Source organism: Momordica charantia (assembly GCF_013281855.1).
Source record: "Momordica charantia cultivar OHB3-1 chromosome 1 unlocalized genomic scaffold, Mcharantia_2.0 BLBB01000001.1, whole genome shotgun sequence".
In the NCBI taxonomy this organism is placed as follows: Eukaryota; Viridiplantae; Streptophyta; class Magnoliopsida; order Cucurbitales; family Cucurbitaceae; genus Momordica; species Momordica charantia.
The window spans coordinates 14,588,890-14,613,300 of NW_028275157.1; the positions used below are offsets into that span (position 1 = coordinate 14,588,890).

Genomic DNA, 24,411 nt, shown 5'->3' on the forward strand with positions numbered 1-24,411 from the left:
TCAAGAAGAAGTTTACGATTTGATTTCTGTGTGTTCGACACTGTAAGCTCCCACCTTTTTATAGAGGGGTGAGAGAACTAAATTTAGAAAACAAAACTAATGAGAGATTGTGTTAACAATATAACTTGACTTTGAGAAGACCATGGAGTTAGTTGTTGGCCTTGTGACTTGCACTTCGTAACATAAAGTACGTTTGGTAGGCCGACAGTTCGACTAGTTAAGAGCAACTCTAAGTTTAAAGAAGAATACAATCACTAAAGCAACCGTTGAAATGAAAGCAAAATTTGTTGAAAGGTGGAATTACACTCATATAAAAAATTGAAGAGACGGTTGTTAGTTAACAAGCTTCAACTTTGTCTGACACCATTTGACATTGCAATTAGGGGTGTTCACGGGTTGGGTTGGGAGTGTTTTTGGGACCAACCCGAATTTTCGGGTTGGGAATTAGTGGGAACTGACGGGTTGTAAAACGATGGCCAACCCAACCCAATCCAATAAATTCTAGTTGGGGTGCGGGGTTCTTTTTTTTTTAATTGATTATTAATTTACTTTTGTTTTGTTTATAACATAGATCAAAAAAAATCAAAATCTTAATTTAAGCACAAATTCAAATCCTAATTGAAACCAACATGTAAGTCCTAATTTAATATAAATATTAAAAGTTTACATTATCCAATGTTTATCTAAAGTCCAAATTCAAACAAAAAGAAAAATTAAATTCTTAAATCTTTATTACAAGCAACAATTGACATAACGATAGACAAACTAAAAGAATTTGTTTAGAAAGGTGAAAAAATGGGAAGGGAATTAAGGTTAGAGAGAGATGGGAGAGAAGAAGATGAAATTGAAAATGTTAGAGGAGAGAGAGAACCAAAGATTCAAAATGGGGAGGAAGGAATTAAAAGTTGAAACCCTAAAATCAATGGTAGTTGAGATTTAATGAAATGGATGGATAAGATTGAAGGTAAAAGATAAGATTTTAATTAATAATTATTAATTTATTAATTAACAAACTAAATCATCATTTTTCTTGTCAAATTAATTTATACAAGGTAAATTTAATAATATTAAGTTTTAGTTGAGAAAAGTTGAAATGTAAATTTCAAAAATTAAATTGAAAAATATTAAGTTTTAGTTGAGAAAAGATAAAAGGTAAATTTAAAAGGTTAAACTGGTGTCTAATTTCATGTTTAAAATAACTGAAAAAAATATCTCCATTTATATTTAATGTTTTAAAAGAATATTATTACTTATAGTATTCATTATAAAAATTATAAAAAAAGTATATACTTTTGACGCAACATTTATTACAACATTTTTTCGATATTGATCCATTAGCATCTATCCTAGAATCTTGTTTCTAAAAAATTTGAGAGATCTATAATTTTTTAAAGAAAAATAACAATAATATATATATATATATACATAATTTTTTTGTCAACACCTAATATTTATTCCCTTGTCAATATTAAATGGATAAAAATTCTTCCGTCTATTCGAAGTCAAGTCTTCGGGAAGAGTCGTGGTACAGCATACATAAAACGCTTCGTTTTGTGGCTATAAAGTATAAACCTCGGCGTTCGGAATTAGAGTCCTGATAGGAGAAAAATGGGTCCGGCGACAACCAACGTGAAACCCAAGTTCTCCCACGTCCATCCCCACCACCATCTGATTCACAACACCCACGACAAGTCCAATTACATCTGCGCCGCCTGCAACACCTCCGGCTTCGGCGACCGGTTCCGCTGCCTTGTCTGCGTCGCCGACATCCACGTGTACTGCGCCGATTGCCCCCCACACCTCTCCTCCTCCCTCCACCACCACCCACTCCATCTCGATCTCAATCCCAACCACCACCGTCCGATCTGTGACATCTGTCGCGAATCCATCGCCGGCATCTCCTACGTGTGCAATCTCTGCGACTTCCACGTCCACCCACTCTGCACCCAGCTCCCCAACGACCTCCGCCACGTCATAGACAACGCCCACAAACTCACCCTCAAGAAAGTCCCCTTTGGAAGCTGCGGCGTTTGCAACACTGATTGCTCCTCTCTCTGGGTCTACGGCTGCGATATTTGTAGACTCAATGTCCACCTCAGCTGCCTACGTAAGCCCTACGCTCCGCCGGGGAGTGGCAGCAGGACACGTGGGGTGCCACATGGACCGCCTCCTTTTGCTGGCTATGGTTATGGAGGGCATTATAATAATTATGGGCTCCATTGGCCTTCGCCTTGGGGGTTTTATCCAAATTACAATTTTGTGTATCCGCCTCCCGGACCTGATAATCCATTTCCTACACACAATGATATTCCGAGTCCTTCGCCGGATAATGGAGGCGGTGGACATGACCCGCCGCCGTCGGCGTCCAGGTGGGGATCACTGCTTGGGAGTACGATGTTTTCTCTGATTGGAAGTATAGCTTCGGGTGCTATCAATGGCTTTCTTTTCGGTTCCACTGGTTTTTGATTAATTCCAATTCGCCCTTTTTAGTTTCTTCATCTTCTCCTCTTGAATTTAGAAACTTCCATGGATTCCGTTGATTTGCTATTGAATTGTAACCAAATGCCAAATGTTATGTTTGTAGTGCACGCAATAATAATGTAAGTTTTTGGGGTGAAACTACCCGTTTTAGAAATGGTAATAGTTGGCAGTTCCTTTATCTATTGAATTATATAAGACGGGATAATAATGTAATAATGCAAGTTCATTTGCAGCTTCAATTCTCCAAATAATGGGAGATTAATTATTTAATTTAATTAAAAGACCTAGTTGGGTTGATATATGATAATTTATTTTTACATTTATTAAAACGGAAAAGATATCTCTTTGTTTTGTATCAAGGGTTATTGTTGGTAGAGATCTCATTTGGAAACTTTCCTCTTCTCTCTCATCCTCATTTTCTATTTGTTTTCATTTATTTTTGTTGAGTCCGCAAGAGGTGAAAATAAAGTCTCACCTTCATTGGGAAGAGAAGATTATAAATATATATGTGATAGACCACGTCTTCACTCATATGAGATCTTTTAAATAAAACTAAAAAGGAGGTTACGTCCAAAGCGGACAATATTATACCATGGAAATTTGAAGGGTCCCTTATCCAAATGGACTCCCAACGTTTGGTATCAAAGTCATGGTTTAAACCTAGTTGTGTCGATGAAATCTTCGAGTGTCGTACAAAAAAGTGGTGAGTCTCGAACGATGTAGTCGTGGTGTAATCCGTGGTTATGCTCTAGTCCGAGAGTACTTGACGAACAAATAATAAACTTGAGGAGAGGTTCGACAACACGTTTTTCGAACGGAGGATTATTGGGTTTGTAATGAGTGCAAACAAAGTCTCACATTAGCTACGGAAGGACAACATCTCCATTGATATGACGTCTTTGGTGTGAAACTAAATAAAAACCTATCTTAAAAATTTAGGGACCAAAATGTATCTTACACTAAATTTTATTTTATGATATGATTTTACCAATAAAATCAAATGTTTGGCAAATTTATTGATGGCGTCATTGGTTTAATTAAAAGACTAAAAACTGAGAGATAAATTGTATCTTGACCCATTAATTAACTTATCTTAACGGAATAAAAATATTTCTACAGTGATATAAAATTATAATTATAATATGTATCTACCAATATACTGTGAGTCAGGAGGGTTATGTATGATGGTGCAATTTTAAAGTAGTACATAAAATAAAAACCAAGTAAAAAAGTCTCTACATCTACACGCCTATTTGCCAAAACGGCAAGTCAACAACCAAACGCTTTCTCCCCTCCACGAAGCCAACCAAAAAACAGATAATTAACCGGAGAAAGATGGCGCCGGTGCCGAAGAACACCAAATTCCATTTCACCCATCCAAACCACCCTTTGCTCCACCACTCCGACGACCACCAAGATTACATCTGCGACGGCTGCAAGACCTCCGGTTCCGGTAGCCGGTTCCGATGCCACGCCTGCGATTTCGACCTTCACGAATACTGCGCCAATTGCCCCCAAAAATTGCCCTCCTTCGTCCACCACCACCCCCTCGATCTGGCGGCGCGCCAAAACGACCGAATCTGTGACATCTGCCGGGACCCTGCGGAGGGGCTGCTCTACCGCTGCAAAGACTGCGACTTTGACGTTCACCCACTTTGCACCCAATTGCCTGACCACCTGCGCCATGTGATAGACCCGAAGCACTCGTTGAAGCTCCATAAGGCGCCGTTTGGGAGCTGTGTGGTTTGTAAAATTGACTGTTCCTCTGTCTGGGTCTACGGGTGCCATATTTGTGGACTCAATATCCATCTTGATTGCCTTTTGGAGCCCTATGTCTCGCCGGCCGCTCCACCACCGTCGAGTGGGTGCACCTCACGTGGGATACCGACCGGCCGGCCTGGGCCATCTTCATTTCCTTATGGTTTTGATCCTCCTTTTGGAAACCCTAACTACCCATTTGGAGGCCATCCTTACGGCCACGCCACCCCTTACGGCGTTCCCGATTACCGGTTTGGGTATTATTGCGGATTTCCCCATGGATATCCCTACAATTATTATGTGAATCATCATCAGGTAAGTCAATATGGATATACAGCGCCGCCGCCTCCGCCGCAGTCGGGAGGGGGAAAGCTTGGAAAGTCGATGTTCTCTCTCGTCGGTAGACTCAGTCTCGGTGTGCTGACTAGTTTTATTTTTGGGAGCCCTATTGATTTTTATAATTAATTAAGGATAATAAACTTAATTATGTAATTAGCGGGGTAAGTATATCTTTTTATTTACCACCACTAAAAATTCGAGAGCTATTATTTTTTTTTCTTTATACATTGTTAATCTTTCTTAGCTTTCAAATTTTTAATGGTGATAAGTAGAAGATACGTAGTAAGTACCTAAACTTATTTGTGCTAGTACAAAGATGTGTGTTTGTTGTCTGCTTTGTTGTTTAAGAATGTTTATGTATTTTTTTTATTTTAATTTAATAATATGTGGAGGTGAGGATTCAATCTTCGATCATTTGATTGAAGATATATGTCTTGATTAGTTCAGATTGGACAATATTTATGCTATATTTTTGTGTATCAACCTATACAAAATGCATATATTGTGAGTGAATGATGTGTCCTCTTTTTTTTTTTAATTTTTTTGCCTATATGAACAAAGATTATAAAATATTTTGAGATGTTAACGTTGATACACTATATCATATTTTGGTTTATTTGGTTAGAGAGAAACAACGGTTGAGATACCTCCAAATCTCCATCCCATCTATGAAACGACATAAAAACGGCTGCTTCATCCTGGTCTACTAAATTTCATTTTTCTAATTACGACATTTCCACTATTTCTCTAAATTGGAGCGCTTTCCTTTAGCCCCCTTTGCTCGCATGTTTCTCACATACATTTTGAAGGAATGGTTCGTTTATATATATATGTATATGTATATACATATATATACATATATATAAAAACGAAGATATACATATACATACATATACATATATATACATCTACATATACATATATATATATATGTATATGTATATCTATATATATATAGATTGTTTATAAATCAACCAGCTTATCTTAACAACTAATGAAATTTTTTACTAGCTAAATTCTAAAAAATTAATTTTAATTAATAGGAAGTTGATGCTAAGTTTGAGTTTGAGACACTTGATTGATTTAATTTAGTTCAAGAACCTAACTTTGTTTTTTAACCCAAAAAAAAAAAAAAATCATATGTATGAGCAAATTAAGTCTAAGTCGACCTTATTGTAAAACTCCAAACCTAGGATTCAAATTCATCAGTACCCTATCGTCTCTGCATTCCTTTGCAATTTGGATGTACCTCTTTCAAATGTAGTCTCAGCTCTATTATTGTTTTTATTTGAATTCTATCAAATTTCATAACAAATATATGTTTTATATTTCATTTGACACTATATATGAATACATTTTCAACAAATTTTCTAATGAAAATTTATCAAACGGTGAAAATTATTACATTTTTTAAGTTTAAGATAGACTTATCCAAGTTTAAATTAAAGTGCCTTTGATAATTTAAAAATTTAGCATAGAAATTGATACACATCGCTAATTTAGCGTAGAAATTGATATACATCGCTAAGTTCAGAGTTAAAAATTGATCTTTTCTTATATTTTTGTATGTATATAGTTGTGCCTCCAACGTTAAACTTTGAATCTGCCCAGCAATGTGACTCTTTATAAGAATAATATCTCAAGATATGTATAATAGATAGGTCAAGCAATGACCAGCTACAGTACTGTTTTTATTTCTTTTGTTTTTAGAATAGCTAGAAGAGAGAAACAATCATCGATTGGAAATTCAATTTTCTGCCCCTCTTTTTCAACTTAGATAATAAAGTATTTTTATAAAATAAACAATATTTTTTTTCCTGAAAACAGTGTAACGAAAATTTAAAATGTCCTATCTTCAACAAATTTTTTTTTTTAATTTATGACTCATGTCATAGACAATTAAAATTCATGTCATTCATCCTTTCTAAATTAACATGAAATCTATTACAAATGGACCAAAATTAGAATTTAGGAGACATGTTTCTATATCCGCATTCATCCTCTCTAAATTTTTAATTAATACTAAGACTAATAATTAAATTAACTTGAAGAGATGACTTTGTGTTCAAATAAAATAAGCTATTTTTTATAAACTAAAATAAGCTTTGACTTATTAATTTATTAGATTGAGTCAGTAGGACGTGTAATGGATATCTTCAAGAGTAAGAGAAAAATTATCAAGGAGAAAAGAAAAAGGGATTCAAAAGCTCAAGCCTTTTGATTTTGCGCATTTATCATCAATCTGATATTTTAATTTTAATTATATGTATATATTTCCAGTAATTATACATATACATGTATTTTTTAAAGAAATATTGTTTGTCTCTACCGACATATCTTCTTATTTTTGGAATATCTTATAATTTAGTCATCTTAGAATATGCGACGGCATTATAACTTTTACGTATACTCATATGACCGTCTACAGTAAAATGGGATTTCTATCAAAAAAAAAAAAAGAAAAAAAAAAAAGGGATACAATATGATTTATGTACAAATATTTTTAACTTAAAGAAATTCAGATGACATTAATAAAGTTTAGTTAATTTTTAATTCGAGTAAAAAGTCAGAACTTTATGGGACCCACGCTCAATTTTGTATATTGTAAATTTGGAATAGTATAGCCAAGTCCATTCTAGATTGCATGCATTCCTTATTCTAGATCCAAATAAGGGAGTCGATTATTTTTTTAAAAATAATGTTATTAGTTTTTTTTTTTTCAATATGTGATTTAAATATAGGTTCTCCTAAAAGTGAATAAAATAAATAAATTAAGATGAAAATTAAGTTCAAAATTTCATTTAGGTCCTTGAATTTTTTAACCTAATTCAATTTTGTGTTTTTGCTTTTAAATGTTCGATTGATTTTTTATTTTCTGAGAATATGAGAATATGTGTTAGTTTCTATATATTATCAAATCTTTTTATGGCAATTAAGAAAAGTATTATGTCGTGGGATGGTATATAGATCATTGAGTTCTATCAAATTTAAAAATGGATGATTATCTAAGGTTTCTTTAAAATCTACTACCATAGTATAGTTCAACAGGTTAAGGTACATGCACAATGAGCCACTCATAATAGTAATTGTGGGGCTATTATTTTTTTATATCACTAAAATTTCAAACTGGAGAAAATTTTATCGTAAATTGTTTGCATTTTTCTTATAATGTCATTGTCAGTAGGTTATATGTTTTTATTCTCAGCCAATTAGGGACAATGGGAGATCTAGAACTCTTGATTTAATCTTTTTAATAAGATTGTAATATCTATCATGAAAAAGACCTTTTAAATTAACATGTATAAAATACGAACCGTGATTAATAAAGTCTAAGTCTTTCTATATTAATTACATGGAAAAAAACTCATAAGAAAGTGCTCATCTGTTTAACAATTCAAATTGAAGACCTGATCTCTCCCCAATTATCTTCTCTGCAGGAGCGTCTCATCTCTGAAAAACCCTAACCCTACCCATTCCTTTGCTTTTGCCAGTCCCAAAAATGAATCCATATGGTTATAATTATGGCTATGGATATTATCCTTATCCTGATCAAGGATATCCTAAGTACCACCAAGATGTTCCTCCTTATGGTTACACTTATAACTATCACGGATACATGCACAATCCTTATCCTTATCAAGGATATCCTTATTATGTTGCTGCTGCAGCCCCTCCTGCTCCTGCATATTATCATCAGCAACAAAACTATGGCTCGAACTCGGGCGGGATTCTGTCGTCGATGCTATCTTCTGTGGTTGGGAATATGGGGGCTGGCTTCATCTCTTCTCTTCTGTTTAGCTAAACAAAAACCACAGGTTTCTGAATTTCAATTCTCTTTCTAATTCCCATATGATCTTAAGAATAAGGGTTATTGTTTATGGTTTTTATGAGTGTGGAAATCTTTTTGTTGTTTTTCTTTGGGGTTTTTGAAGTCTGGAATGTGTTTGGATCAAATAAATAATGTCTGTGTTGGGGTTTGAGGTTTTGTCGTTTGGTATTGAATATAAGATTGCTTTGGTGTTGTGTTTTTGTGTTATCCCATGTTCGGTTGTGGAATGGATCTAACTAGTTGCTCTGTAAGTATGTAGGGAAAAAAAAAAGTCGAACTTAGAGTCGGTTTGATAACATTATCGTTTCTTGTTCTCGTTTTCTAATTTTCTTAAGATTTCTAAGAATTTTGCAACTAACTATGTTTCTTGTTTATATCTTTTTTTTGGAACATTTTTCAAATTGTATAGAAATTTTGGAAACAACAGACAAGTTTCTTTTTTCTTATTCCAATTTGTTCCAAAACATAAATAAAAATATTGTTTTTTAAAATTTGAATTCATGGAGATTGGAATCATGCAATTTATATTTCTTTATTAAAAATAAAGAAACAGAACATCACCAAACGAGTCATTAACTAACTTTATCGTAGTAAAATGGTTGAAGTATCATTCTTTGAGTTGAGCTGATTTATTGTACTAATTGATAGCAAGTAGCATGCATTGAGTTTGTATTAACAATATTGGCTAAAAAATGTTTTTAAAATGTATATGTTTTTGAAACACACAAATCATTCCGTTATGTGCATGTTGTTATTTTTTTAACAATTATGAGCATGTTGTTACTTTTTAAATCTTTATGAAAGCAGCAATTTTGAAATCTTAGCCAAATTAAGATTTCAAAATTCAAGTTTTTTTTTCTTTTTGAATTCTTCTTTATAGAGATTTTAAATCTAGCTTGGATTTCAAGGATGTTTAAAAACAAAATAAATAATGAAGCATATGGAAATTGTGAGCATAAACAATTTTAAGCCTTTAACTTTTGTTTATTTCTCATTTGGTTTTTTCCTGAAGTATTGAAAGTTTGATTCCAAAACCACACAAGATTTTAAGTATCAAATGGGCCGATACAAAAAGGAATATGGTAGTGCAAATTTAAGGGTGTCATTGTGAAGCAAAAAGTATTACTCCAAAATGATCGTATGGATATTGATCAATATTAATTTCCCCATGCCAAAAGCTGGTCTTACACACAGATAATTTCTTGCCTTAATTTCCAGTTTGAAAATAAATTAAAGAGAAATATTAGCTCGTGAATTTGAGAGAATTTTGAGAACATTTACACTCTTCCGAGGATTATATTAACGGTTTATTTAAAACACTAATTGGTGTTGTTCGAGTAAAGAGACGGATGAACAAATCAATACTTGATCGAAAAATGAGAGATCATAAGACTGTGCAAGTGAGATTAATAAAAAAAAAAATTAAAGAATCGATATATATAGTTGAGTCCAATTAGATATCAACTAATCTCACAAGTCAACCACATGACCCTATTATATTTGACTGTCAAGGCCAGACATAAGATTTGAATCCATTTAATCTGAGGAGAAATGATCATCATCATAAGATGTAATCCATTATCTCTAAATTCTTTTGAATTTCTTTAACCCTTTAACCTTAACATATAGTAATATTTTAAAAAGTATATTTTTGTGTGTGATAGATTTGCAAATTTGATAATCAATTTTACCACCTATAATAATTTTCATTTTAAGTATGTTAAAATTTCTGTTTTAGGTTCAACATGAGTGGTATTTTGTTAACATTTCAAAAATGTTTTGTTGATATTTTAATGGTGTATTGAAAATATTGATTACGCCGCTATATAAATGGGGTCCCTGTCCCATAGCTGCACAAGCTTAATGTTATCATAGCTATCAAGTTAATTAAATTAATCTCGATTATAATTTGGACTTATTAGTCACGAGCTTAATTTATTGGTACTTGGTCCGTCTCTCACTCCCACTTGTTGTACTAAAAAAAATAATACATATATGTATTATTACTATTCATAGTGTCTTTTTGAGCTCAATTATTTTTTTTATCCGTCAAAGTGAACATAGTTTAGTAGAAATGGACATCTACCTCCAATCAAGAGGTTGTGAGTTCGAAACCTCTCTCCCCCCACATGTTGTACTGAAAAAGAAGATCGATAACATCAAACGACTTTTAAAAAGAACGAACAATATTATAAAGAGAAAATTACCGAAATTAAAACTACATAATTTAAGAAAAATATAAACCAAAGAAAACAAAGTCAAAAGTCTTTATTTTGGCCAAGTCCAAGAGGGTGTTAAGAAGTCACAGAAACGCGTTGTTATTGTTCATTGTTCTCCGGTTCTATGTACAGTATTATGAATCAGCCGTTTCCTCTGTTCTGAAAACTGAAAACTGAAACCCCAACGGAAAGAGATCTACGGATCCGGTGCCGCAAAACAACACAGCCGCCGTCGCAGGTGCCACACCGCCGCCGGCCGCCTGCTGCTCCTGGAGAGACCGGGTCGGGTTTGGCAGGAGTGTCAGAGGAGCAATCCGTCGGGCCAGGGATGACGGATCGGTCCCTTGGCACCGGGCTCGCTGATTCAATCCACTGCTTGTCATACTTGGAAACGCTCGTTCCAAAATTTTATATCAGAGGGGCCGTGATCAATTTAAGGGTGGATATTTCCTACTGATCACTATTATATTTTTGTCAGAGCTACCGACATTAGGAACTAAATTGATTTAACAATGTGATTATTGGTAGATTAGAGCAGGTATCTCCTATCGACCATTATTATATTTTTGCCAAATCCTTACAAGATTGAACTTTTTTTCAATTATTCGTTAGGGATATATGGAGAGAGAAGATAGAGGAAGTTTGAAGGATTATGTACGTTGGTCATGCATCAAGGGAGTTAAGGATAAGGTGGTTTAATCTAACTAGGTATGAATTATCTATTTGTAATTAATTTCTTAAATGAACACATAATTGTGAATTACTGGTTATGTGGCTCTCCACAGTAAGTAACCAAATATTTATGTTGGTAAGATGTTTGTGGTAGGTGCTAATCTTGGATTGCATTTAGGTTGGAATAAGGATGGTTCGGGTTAAGTTATTTGATTGTCAAAGCGGCATCTTTAGACCACTTAGGTACTTTTTTAGCTGGTTTTAATTTCATTTGTGGTGGAAAAGATTGGTTTCAGTATTTTATATATATACATATACACGTTTTTTAGGCCCTTAGGCATTTGTTAGGCTAGCTTGTTCGGAGTACACAAGGAGTAAGCGATGTGTTTTAGGTTAAAGTTCGACAAGTCCTAAGTCGCTTTATCGTGAAAAGACGTACTTGACATCTTTAGGCTGCCTATGGATACTTTTTTTTATCTAGTTTGAATTGCATTTAGGATGGGTAATTAGGGATCATTTCGATTACTTATATTTTAGGCTTTTAGAATAATTCTTGAGCATTAAGATCACTTGGACATTTTTTTTTCTTTGTTAAACAGTCATAATATTTGTTTTCTTTTTTCAAGTATTTTTATGTGCTATATTCATGAATGCTTTCAAGCCATTGAAACGATAAAGAGATTTGATAGTGTAAAACATATGGAGCCTTGTAGATCAATTCGGTGTACTATGTTTATTATGCATGTTGTAAAGGAATTTTTTTAATAATGTTATATTTTAAACTTATACCAAATATATATAAAATTAGAGAGACAATTTATATGCCAAAATAAAACACAATTAATGGTCTTGTGTTCTAAAGGTTAATTGTTAACTATTAAAATTTACTTGAATCCAAGATCTCTAAATAAAAAAGTAAGTATATAGCCAACTGCATTAAAATGGTAGTTGTGTTTAATTTTGGCATATATCATCTGGCACAATTTCAACCAAAAAAAAAGTCATGCAACTGGGAAAGCATGAAGTGACCTCTAATTTTCTAAACATTATTTTTAGAAATAGTTTGTTACATGATATATATTTGGAATAAGTTTAAAATAAAATATTATTAGAAAAAATTCAAGACGGTAAAAGTATAAAAAACAATAATAAATAAATTAATTAAAGGTTGAAGTATCTTCTATGAGAAGCTTAAGGAAATAAAATCAAATAGAAAAGGAAGGAAATTCGAGTATGATGGGATGGCATGCAAGTTATGAAAAGGGATGAAAAAAAACACATTAAAGTCATAAGCATGTTTTTTTTTTTTTTTCTAAATCTTAGCCTAAAAGACGTCCTAAACTTGCGTTGCGATCACGTTGCAACAGCTTTTGAAAATGAATAAAAAAATTATACTATAAAGAAATGGTGAGGGTTGAAATATGGTTTTAACCTCACTTAAACTCCTATCTAATTCTCCAAACCATGGAAAGCTTGAATTTAGATTTTCAATTGCAAGGATGACAATATTGTAAATGTAACATAAACTAGATCGTATAGATAACGAACAGAGAAAATTACCCGACATTTCCAATAAAATTAGACATTTGTAACACGTTTCTACAAATGGGTACTAAAATTTATAAACTTCAATACTGCTGGAAACACTAAAATTGATATTTCAAAAGACAAATAGGTACAAATTCAAAGGCAAAAAGTGAAACTGAGACCAAAAAGATACATGTAGTACAAATTCAAGGTGTCATTGTGAAGCTAAGTTATTACACTTCAAAATGATCTCACCATGGATATTTTGATATTTGGTATCATATTTCCCCATCCCAAAGCTCTTCCACACTTCTATAAGGGCTTAGAGTTTCATGGACTGCAAACTCCCCACGAAGAAGCCGTTGCTGCATCATACAAACAATCAAAGAAATGAGAGAGCAATTTGGGGGTTTGAAAATAAAGTTATTAAAGGGAAATATATTTGCAGGATCCATATGTATGAATTAATTTTTTCCAATTTTGGTTTGGATGGTATGGTTTATTCATCTTTAATATAGTATGGGAGCGAGAAGTCTTGTGTTTAAATCCGTGCATTGTTATTTCCTCTCTATTCATTATAATTTTCACCTATTGGATTTTGTTGCAGTTTTTTTGCTTAATCTTCTGGATTAAGTGATGGTTTATTCATCCTTAACATGATATTAAAGCGAGAGATCCTATGTTCCCGACAAGTAAGGACAAGTAAGGGGGGAAGTGTTGAAAATTTATATATATGAATTAAATTTTCAAAATAATATTTAATTACCTGATGAATTTGGGAGAATTTAGAGAAGAGCTCTGGAGGAATGGACCAGTCAAATAAGCTAAGGTTTTCAATGATCCTTGATTCAGTGACACTCTTTGGAAGGACACTGTGGCCACTTTGAATGCCCCATCGCAGGGCTACTTGTGCTGGTGATTTGTTCAGCTTCTCCCCAATTTCTATCAAAATTGGCTCCTTCAAGATTTCACCTTTCAACCAGCTCCCTGGAGATCCCAATGGAGAATATGCAGACAGATGAACGGCCGTGGATTTGCACAAGTTGTGAAGCGCAGGCTGCTGCCAAACTGGGTGGCATTCAACTTGGTTAACTGCAGGAGGAACTTTTGCAGATTTCAGCAGATCTTGGAGCTTCTTCGTTGAGAAATTGCTCACTCCAATGGCTCTAGCCTGCCCTGATGCATACAACCCTTCCATCGCGTTCCATGTTTCCGCTATACACAACGGCGCCATCACCTCGGGATTGAACCCTCGCGACCCGGGCTTGGTCCTGAATGGCCAATGAATCTGTAGTCAACATGTCACATCAGCGTTACATTCGAAACCAATCAGCAGTTGGTGCGAGTTTAAGAATAAATGGTAAGAAAGGACCTACAAGATAGAGGTCAATGTAATCAAGCTGAAGGTGTTCTAAACTTTTGCTCAACGCTTTTGACACATCTTCAGGCGCTTGATCGCTGCACCTGTTGAGGTCGAGGCCAAATAACAACAAGAGTGCGAAAGAATATGAGATTTCGAATCTCCGATCTTTAGAAAAGTTACTCATTAATAAGCACAAAAAAGTTTTTATCTAACCATTATTTTTTAATATGAAATATTCATAGAGAAAGAAGAATAGGAGAAATGTTGGTGTGGTAATAATACCAAAGTTTAGAAGTGATGAACATCTCATTTCGCTGGACTACCCCTGTTGAAAACAGCTCCTTTAATGCTACTCCTACCTGCAAGAGAGTTTGAAAGAGGGTACAAATATTTTTTTAGAAAATGCAATTTTAGGCCCACAGATTTGTAATTAAGCTTATTAATTTGCAATTCATTCTTTTACTTTCCACCCCCTCTTGAAAAATACTTTTTGAATTCTATGTTTTGTTAGCACAATTCAGAGTGGAAGTTCCAATTCACGGCCCAAAAATATATGCTTTAACTAATTGAACATATTCGAGTGCAACATTACGAAAAGGTAATTTGAATATGGAGTATGGAGTTAATTAGGGAGGGAAAAAAGACCTCTTTTTCGTTATCATAAACATGAGCACAATCAATATGCCTATAACCAGCCTGCACACAAAGAAACAGAGACACACAGCGTGTTAGAACTTAGAACTTAGAACAACTATTTTCTGATGAATCAATCAAATTTCTGATGGAAAAAAAGAAAAAAAGAAACCTTGACGGCGGCCTTGACGGCTTCCCCGACGACGCCGGGAGGGGCTTTCCAAGTTCCAAGGCCGACGGCCGGAATTCTGGCCCCAGTGTTCAGATCAAAATGCAAGGCTTTCTCCATTTTTTGCTGCACCAGAACCAAAACCAAAACCAAAATGAACCAACCACTGTCAATCACATTTCCAACCTTATTTATTTATTCTCAGAGTTTGGGATGAGCAGAATTCAAGCTGGTTTTACCTTTTTTGGAGTTGATTTTTCTTTGAGCCAGAAAGACTACAGAATCCAGAAAATTGAAATTACCTTTCTTTTCCTTTTCCTCTCTTTGTCTTCAATTGTGTAGCAGTTTTATGGATGCCAGTTTTTTTCCCTGAGAGAGTTGCGCCACCAAATGGGGATCTTTGGTTTTCCCATTACGCTCTCTTTTATTTACAGCGATATAAATTAACAACTGTTTTTAACCACAAACGAACTTCACCATCCAAAGCCATTCATTTCTCTTTTTCAAGGATGTCTAGTATGTATAATCTTCTTTGATGTTGATAATGTAATGATTTTTCCACGTTTAATAAAAATAAAATCCTGGATTTAAATGATGTTCGAACCCTACTACAAAAAAAAAAAACCCTAGATTTAAATAGTTGAAAACGAGGATGAAAATTCTAAGTATTAGTAAATAATGATTTAATGACCTTAAATAAGTTATAAATATACTAACATTTTGGGAAATTATAACAGGTGACACATAGTTTTTCCATATTTGTAAATATAGTACCAGAAATAAGATTATATAAATACAGTAATTTTAAAGAGTGTATATCTATCATAGTATCATACACATCTATTAGTGTCTATTAGTTTAGTCTATCGCAATAGACACGGGTAAACATCTATTAATGTCTATCGCTTGGTAGACATTCGATGTTAAGAGATATATTGATAAGTTTTTTAAAAAAATTATGTCATATTTACTAATATTTTTTTAGCTTGTGTGTTAGACTTGTTATTATTTTGTATCACATTGCTCCCTGTTCCTAACTTTTTCCAAATTTGTGGGTAAGACTAGTGTTTTCTTCTTCTTCAAAATACCACCTTTGGAACAACCCCGTCCCCTAAAACTTTAAGCACAATATAGAAATAGGACCCAATAATTACTACAGAATAAAACCATAGTCGGAATGAACCAACTTTTGAGCCACATCCAAGATGATCATTCAATTCAAACATCAATTATTTTCGTACAACTGCCATAACGAAACATGGTGAGAAGGATTTTTCTCCTTTTACCCCTCCAAATAGCAGCTAACAGCTTTAGATTTCCCCATCCCAGAATTCCTCAATGGTCTTGTAGACATAATTCTCATTCGCAAATGTGGTTCCTCTGAGTAGCCTTGCCTGTCAAAATGAAGAACAGAGTGGACCGGACCTCAGTACACTATACTATTAACTTTGTGGCTAGAAACACAACATTTGTCATTAAATTATAGTACAACTCAAAACGAATACAAGAATCTAAATATATTTACTTACCTGATCGAACTCGGAGAACTTGGCAAACAAATCTTCAGGTATGGACCAATCAAAAACATCGAAATTCTCTTTGATCCTTGACTCGTTAGTACTTTTTGGAACCACGCTATGACCCTTTTGTATTCCCCAGCGAATGGCCACTTGTGCAGGACTTTTACCAAGTTTTTCTGCAATCTCTTTGAGAATTGGATTCTGGAGAACATCACTCTTAAGCCAAGTTGTTCCAGGTGAACCCAATGGAGAATATCCCTGAATTAAGTTGAAAGTAGTCAAGTGTCAGATATTATATATAGTTTGAAACTATTAAAAGCCAGGCCATATTCCACAGTCATGTAGAGGTAAACTAATGTTGGTGTGCATTGGATGGATAAGGGACTACTACAGCAAAATCGGTCAGGATTTTGATACTCACAGTTAGATGAACTCCTTTTGATTTACAAAATTCATGTAGTTTGTCCTGCTGCCATGATGGGTGACACTCCACCTGATTGACAGCCGGAGGAACACGAGCTATCGCCAGTAAATCTGCAAGTTTCTTGGTCGAAAAATTGCTTACACCGATAGCTCGGGCTTTTCCAGAATCAAAGAGTGCTTCCATGGCTTTCCATGTGCTTGGTATGTCCGGTGCAACAAGGTTTTCAGGGCTAAAGCCAGTAGATCCCTTTTTCAGCCGAACCGGCCAATGAATCTTCAATGAAAGAAGTTATATTAGAGTAGCACCATCAATGAAGTATCCTTACATAAAAGTGACAGATGAAAACAAATAAACATGCGTTCTACACTAGCCAAGCTGAAGAGATACAATAATTTATCCAAGATTGTTTAATTATCCTTCAACATATGCAAAATTGCTTTCTCAATATGCAAGATAACATTAGAGCGATTCATTGCTAAAACATACTGCTGACTTAAAGGAAGGAGCTTTTAATGACAAATTTTTAGTGAACTCCTGCAATACATACAAGGTATAGATCAACATAATCGAGCTGCAAGTCGCTTAAGGTTCTGTCAAGTGCTGCAGGAACATCTTCTGGAGCATGATCAGTACACCTGCAGATCATCACTCCATTAAATAACTTGCAGTTCTCCTCTTTTGTTCTCTTTTTATAATTATGAATAAATAACAAATCATGATCAGTAATTAGGGTCCAAATAAGGTAAGGATTTAATAAAGAAAATCACATAGATATTACAATGTTAGATAAGCAGAAAAGTGAAAATTGTAGGAAGTTCCCTAACACTGCACATGAGAATAACATGGCACCAGAAAAACTAGAAGTTTAGAACAAACCAGAGTTTCGAAGTGATCCACAAATCCTCACGCTTAACTACACCATCTTGAAAAAGTTTATTGAGAACCGAACCAATCTGCCACAGACAACAATATGTTAGACCTCTTCAATTATCAAAAGTCCTAAAAGCTTAAGCTACAGAACCTAAATCTAGAGAGTTAAATACAAAGTGAGCAGAATCTAACGGTAGCAGTCTAGATTATATTGCATAAAATAGACTGAAAAGAAATCTTCAGATCAACACGTAATAAGTTAGTCCAAGACTATAGGTCCCTAATTTCAAGAAAGGATATACACTGTTATTATGAAAAAAAGAACTTGTAAAGGTCCACTGTAGAGAATCGTAATCGGTCACACAATACATGAGCAGCACAGATACATAACAAAATGTCAAAGAAAGCCAAGCAATTGCTTCCACCTCAATTAGGAATCGATTTAATTACCTCCTTCTCATTGGCATATATTTGAGCACAATCAATATGGCGATATCCGATCTGCAGCAATAACAAGCACTCAATTTAGATAAACTGACAAATAAAACATCATAATCCGGAACAAAACTTCAGCAGTATAAGTTAAAAAAACAAATCTCTGTTTTAGCAGTGTAAACAAAAACATCAGTTTAGACACAGCTGCTCAAGTTCATGGGGACATGACTAGTAGTTCTAATTTTATCACATTCCTTCAGTACAAGTACAAACAAACTTCTCGAAGCATCTATCACCTTCCAGATCTTAATTATAAAATCAAGAATCCTATCGCCGACAAAATAAATGCAGAAATCGGGCGATTAAAATTAGCAAGCAAACAGATAGAAGGTGAAGAATACAATAAAACCTTGATGGCGGCGGCAACGGCGTTACCGACGAGACCTTCCGATGCCTGCCAGGTTCCGAGTCCGACGGAGGGGATCTTGGCCCCGGTATTCAACGAGAAAGACGAGATTTGAGCAGCCATTTGCAAGCTCTCACGGAGAAATGGGAGTTGAGTTGGAGGAAGCAAAATTAAATTGAAATGGAAAGAAATAAATGGCTAATATGACATGGATGTTTTTCCACTTTTATAGTGCTTCGTTTGGTAATTCGTTACAAATGACGCTCCTTTTGGTACACTTTTTTTCACTTTTTTATTTCCCTCGAAGAAAACAAAAAAAATCACTCTCCTTTTTGGGTTCTTCCACCCATAAATTGTGGATGTGGATTGTGGACGTAGATGGAAAATATCAATATTTATAAATATATATTAACAAACGAGCAAATTTTTTTTTTTTTTTAATCAAACATGTAGGGGTCAACAATCGAGCATATTGATGATACCTAAAACGTCGTAAGTTCAAATACTCATCTCACATATTGTATTGAAAAAATAAAGTACTTTACTTATTAAATTTTTTAGCGTATTTTTTAAATAAGTTAAAATTTATTATTATTGATAATTGATATTATATCTATATTAGTAATATTCTTTTTTATTTATCTTTGTTTACTGTATAATAGAAATTATGATTCACTCTATATATAGATGCGAATATTTAAAATGTCATTGTTTTAATTATTAACCGATATATATGACTTTTTAGTCAGAGGTTGGTGTTAATTATCGTTGAGTTAGATTCATGTTGAGATTCACGGATCATATATTCGTCATTATTTGACTAACTCCTAAATATGTTAGTTTATTGGGTAGAATCCACTTTTTATTTATTTTTTATTGAACGGAGGATTTTTCGAATTTTACTTTAGGTTAAAATATTATTTTGGTCCTTGTACTTTCAAAATATTTATTTTGGCCCTGTATTTTCAAAATATTTGTTTGGTCCTATACTTTAATAAAATATCTATTTTGGCCCCTTAATTTTATTTCTAATTTTATTTTTTCTATCACAATTCCAACACGACACTATAGTCAATATAATCATAACTTTATATTAATTGATTTCCATTAATCTGTATAATTTGTGTAACACTCAAGCCCAGGATTCGAAATCCGGATTTGGCTCTAATTGCCCCAGCATTCTCCTGCGACTTGGCCACGTCACCGTCAACTAGGAGGTCACCCAGTCGAAGATTGCTTCAAATCAAAAAACGCTGCTCCAGTTCCCTTACGAAACTTTCGTTATTGGGTTAGCCATACACTTCACATGTTTCTAGCGATTCACATGGCATCATCAAATGATACAAGTCTTGGATAAGAATCTACAACGCACTAGAACGCCCTTGTTGACGATCCTTTACTCCGACAGCATCTAGGGTTCCTCGAACAATGTGATATCTCACACCGGGTAAATCCTTAACCCTTCCCCCTCTTACTAAAACTTTGGAGTTCTTATGATTGAGAGTTACCAAAAAAGAAGGTGCACCTTATTAGTATAGATAGTAACTATCAATTTTTTTAAGTCTTTCTTGACCATTCTTCCATGATCTCTCTTATTCGGATATGGTATCGGTTCATTCATGTACCCCTCATTTCTATTCGATCGTCACAATTTGTGTAAAATGTTTGAAAATATAGATTAAAATAGTCACTTTTAAAAAGTTTAGATATAAAATGAACATTTTAGAAGTATCAAGACTAAAATAAATCAAAGTTCGAAAGTTTAGAAGTCAAAAGTGAACATTTAAAAAAATATAGTAACTAAAACAAACTAAAATTCAAAGTACAGTTTAATTCAATTGTAGTTGACACTTACCTCTAATCAAGAGATCATGAATTCAAATCCTCCCCCGTACTTTAAAAAATACTTACATAACTTACACGGTTTCGAGGAACCATTTCCCACGGCTTCACTGCCCGGCTAGGTTTCTTTTGTCTTTTCGAAGTACTGGGCTTTTTATTAAAATTTTTATATATTTATTAAAAATTTTAAAACTTTGGAGTAAAATTTTTTTATAATATAAATTGAGATCTGAGTTAAAACTTAAAAGTAACTCAATTTTTTAGAATAGGTAAATAAATGTTGGAAGAGAATAATATTTTGCTTTTTTCAAATAAAATTTTGAATAAGTAATTTAAATAACTCAAGCCCACGTGAATATTTTATAATTGAATTGGGTTGATTAATAAACATTATTTGGTTCAAATTGTACATAATTAACAACTTGAACTAACCCAACCTAAAGACACTCCTCTTATGCTACCAAATAAAACCCAATCATGGATTTGTTCTTTTTAAAAACAACATTTGTTGTATTTTTTTCTACTAAGAGAGACATTCGTGAAGCTAAGATTTCAGAAGTCAGAGAGGCCACATGCCATACATGCATGAATCCATGTTTGAGATTTAAGAAGTAATTATGAGGCCACGTGCAAGATATATGCTTGGAAACCTTTGACAAGGGTTTTATGAAAGTTTAAATATATTAATGGATTTAAATACTATTTCGATTCATGTACCATCTATATCCTAATTCATTTTAGTTCTTGCGCTTTCAAAGTATCTATTTTTAACTTTTGTTCATTCTAATTTTTATATGTTAGCTTTATGAGCTTCGATCATACCATATATTTCGAGAATTACAAGTTTTAATATATTGATAGTTTTTGTTGTTTCAAAATGTCTATAACGTATAACTCATAAAAGTTAATCTCACACATTTTAAATAAATATATTCGGAGTTTAAACGAAAAAGATATACTCAAAACAAGTTGGAGAGGGAAATCCTACGTGGCGGATGATATGAATCAGTGGATCACTTAGAAGTTCACATATTACATCAACAATTTTGCTGACGTGGTGGATAATGTGGAAAAATCACGTGGTGACATGTGGTGCATTCAAATAAAATTAGAAATAATAACTTCTAAATTTTCCCCCCAATTTCCACAAATCTCTCAATCAACAAATTCTTTCCATTTCCACATATTTTTCTAAATCTCCACAATTTTCTCCGTGTTCTTTTCCTTATTTTACTTTTAATCTCCACTATTCATTCCTTTTTGTCCTAGATCTAGTGGCTAAATTTCATCCACGATGTTGATGCAGGATTCTGTCAAGCTACCGAAGTCGGCTATATGTGATAATTGGACTATTTGACGAGGTACAACCTTAAGCAAGATAGGACCTACAAAAAGGGAACAAAATACTCCGATACTCAAGTCAATAAGGTGAAAGCTTAAATAGATCATTCCTGGAGCAAAATTGAGTACTTAAATGAGTGGTGGAGTGTACATTTTACCCACAAGGGGAGACATGGTCATTGAAACTGCTCCAACCGGCGGTTATGAGTTGTCATGCCCTAGGTCTGAGTCCTTAGGTCGATTGAAGAGAACTTTGGTTGATTCTCCGATTAGCTTTATGGTCTTCAGCTCGGTCCCCAAGAGTAAGTCGATTTTCTACATTGGGTTAGTTGGACGGATCTGGCCTTACCGAGCTAGCTTGATCGCTCCAAAATGTCATGTATTTTTTCCTCCAACACATGAAATTTGATTTAAAGCCACAAATTCATCCTTCCTCCACACACCAATTATTAAGTAAAAATCTCTCTCTTCAAATTATCCTCTCAAAATTTTCAAAACTTTCAGTCTCTCGTACACAAAAATTTGCTAATCTTTTTGTAAGAGATACATTAGAGTGTGACTTTTAACCATTACTTAGTGCAAAAATTTGTATGTTCCTTGTGTTATTCGTATGATTTATTTTCAATTTGGGTTTTGTATTAAGGTGTGGATACACCTTGAGTTATGAGAAAACGAAATTAGTTGGATACCGAACCAATAAAAAAGATTGTGAGACTTCTCGTTAGCTTAGGATAAAAAGGTGGACATCGATCTATTTGGTTCTCACTCGTAAAAGGGCTGACATAGTAAAATATCCAAGGAGCCTTGAGCTAGGAGTGAAGTAAGAATTTCTGAACTACTAATTTCTGGTGTCATTTCTCTCTCTAATCTTTTAATTTACGCATTTAAATTACGTTTGATTTTTACACTTCTCGTTACTCTTGAACTCTATTTTCTTAAAATAAAAAAGTTGGCAAGCAACCATATTCGCCCCTCTGTCATACGATCCTACACTATAATTTCAAAATGTTTGTTCTGGTCCCTAAACTTTGAAAAGGTGGCATTTTAGTTTTTATTTGAAAAAATTTAGGACAAAATTTATAAACAATGAAAATTTATTTAGTGAGTGAAAATATCATGCTAAAATTGTGATAGAAAGAAATAAGATACAAATAATTGAGTGAACCAAAATGATCACTTTTAAAAGTAGAGAGATTGAAATAGACATTTCGAAAGTATATGAACTAAAACAAACAATAGTTAAAATTACAAGTAAAAAAATAACACGTTAAATGTACATGAACTAAAATAAACCAAATTAGTCGAAAGCATATGGACTAAAATAATATATACATACATCCATAAAAACATATTATACATATACATGCATACATATGTATTTGTTGACTCACCAAAGAAGGTGGTCAAGCTATAATGTCCATTATTCTTCAAACTTATGTATTTATGCTGTCATTATATAGTGATATCACTACAAGAAAAACGAACTTTTCCGACGTCTTTTATCCCGATGCAAATAAAGTCGTTGGACAAACATCTCTTTCTCGACCAAATAAAAATTTTTCCTAACGGATTTCTAAAATAGTCCACAAATGTATACTATCTCCCGACTATTTTAAAAGACCGTCGGACTATATTGTCTTTTAATTTTTTTTCAAATAATATAACTCTCGACTATTTTTAAATATAGCTGGAAAAAGTTACACTTACCAACGCTTTTAAAAATAGTCAAGTAAAATCGAGTAAAATTGACTTTACCCGACTATTTTAACTAATCGTTGCCCCATATTGTTTTTAAATTTTGCTTTTATATATTACAACTCTTGCTTTTCTTTTTCAAAATAGTCGTGAGAAGTTAGTTTTCCCACTAATTTATATATTTTTCGACCTATGATTGGTTGACACTTGGCACCTGATAAATCATGACCTCCAACTGATGTCAATGATGTCATATAATACAATAATAATGTGGTTGATTGGCCTGGGTGTGGAACTATACCTAACTTGACTTATTCTATATATCTAATTAAGTAGGATACTACTCATGTACGACGTGATTAATTGATAGGGTAATCATAATTTCACATAATTATTGACATTTATAATACAGTAATTTAAGTATAATTTGCCAAGCTTAATTCAACTTGAGGAGATAACTCTTTTAAAAAAAAAAACTTGTGGAGATAAAAAAAATTAAACATTTCTCGTTAAGATATAAAATAACATTAACTGAAATAAGAAGTTCTAATCTTCCCTCCACCTATTTTTAGGTAATAAAAAAGGCACAACAACATTTCTTTTAACTAAAATTATATCAATATGTTTTTGTTTTATAATAGATGTAGAATGTCGGTTGTTTTACTTTAAAAAAATAATAATTTAAAAAAGGTTTGCATACGTAACTTTTTTTTTTTTTTATAATTTATTGTTCTACCTTTTCAAACGTATTTTTTTTATTGAACAAGTTATCTTACTGCAAAATATTTTTGATACAAATGAAAATAACAATGTTTTAAAAATTCGTATGATTATTTATTTTTTCTAATAAAATTCTTAATTTACATGTTTATATTTTTAAGATATTAT

At 33.4% G+C, this 24,411-nt stretch overlaps 3 protein-coding genes across 4 annotated transcripts; 1 reads left to right on the plus strand and 2 right to left on the minus strand.

The window, feature by feature from the left end:
* The first annotated feature begins 3,674 nt into the window (after positions 1–3,674).
* On the plus strand, positions 3,675–5,024 carry LOC148213322 (protein VACUOLELESS GAMETOPHYTES-like). The gene has a single exon (XM_088125931.1). The coding sequence runs from the start codon at positions 3,817–3,819 to the stop codon at positions 4,702–4,704; it is 888 nt and encodes a 295-aa protein (XP_087982057.1). The 5' UTR covers positions 3,675–3,816; the 3' UTR covers positions 4,705–5,024.
* Positions 5,025–12,847: 7,823 nt separating this feature from the next.
* On the minus strand, positions 12,848–15,486 carry LOC111013569 (NADPH-dependent aldo-keto reductase, chloroplastic). 2 transcript variants are annotated; one of them, XM_022288037.2, is made up of 7 exons: positions 15,293–15,486; positions 14,994–15,116; positions 14,834–14,884; positions 14,471–14,547; positions 14,202–14,289; positions 13,592–14,113; positions 12,848–13,190 (listed from the first exon to the last, which is right to left on the minus strand). In XM_022288037.2, exons 2-7 carry the CDS (start codon positions 15,108–15,110, stop codon positions 13,104–13,106), a joined length of 942 nt encoding a protein of 313 aa, XP_022143729.1. In that variant the 5' UTR covers positions 15,111–15,116; positions 15,293–15,486; the 3' UTR covers positions 12,848–13,103. The 2 variants fall into 2 exon arrangements, with proteins under 2 accessions (XP_022143729.1, XP_022143728.1); XM_022288036.2 differs by having other exon boundaries at positions 15,230–15,486.
* A 635-nt stretch (positions 15,487–16,121) lies between these two features.
* On the minus strand, positions 16,122–18,855 carry LOC111013741 (NADPH-dependent aldo-keto reductase, chloroplastic). Its single transcript, XM_022288262.2, has 7 exons — positions 18,649–18,855; positions 18,255–18,305; positions 17,811–17,887; positions 17,482–17,569; positions 16,932–17,207; positions 16,520–16,768; positions 16,122–16,384 (listed from the first exon to the last, which is right to left on the minus strand). Exons 1-7 carry the CDS (start codon positions 18,766–18,768, stop codon positions 16,301–16,303), a joined length of 945 nt encoding a protein of 314 aa, XP_022143954.1. The 5' UTR covers positions 18,769–18,855; the 3' UTR covers positions 16,122–16,300.
* Positions 18,856–24,411: the final 5,556 nt, after the last annotated feature.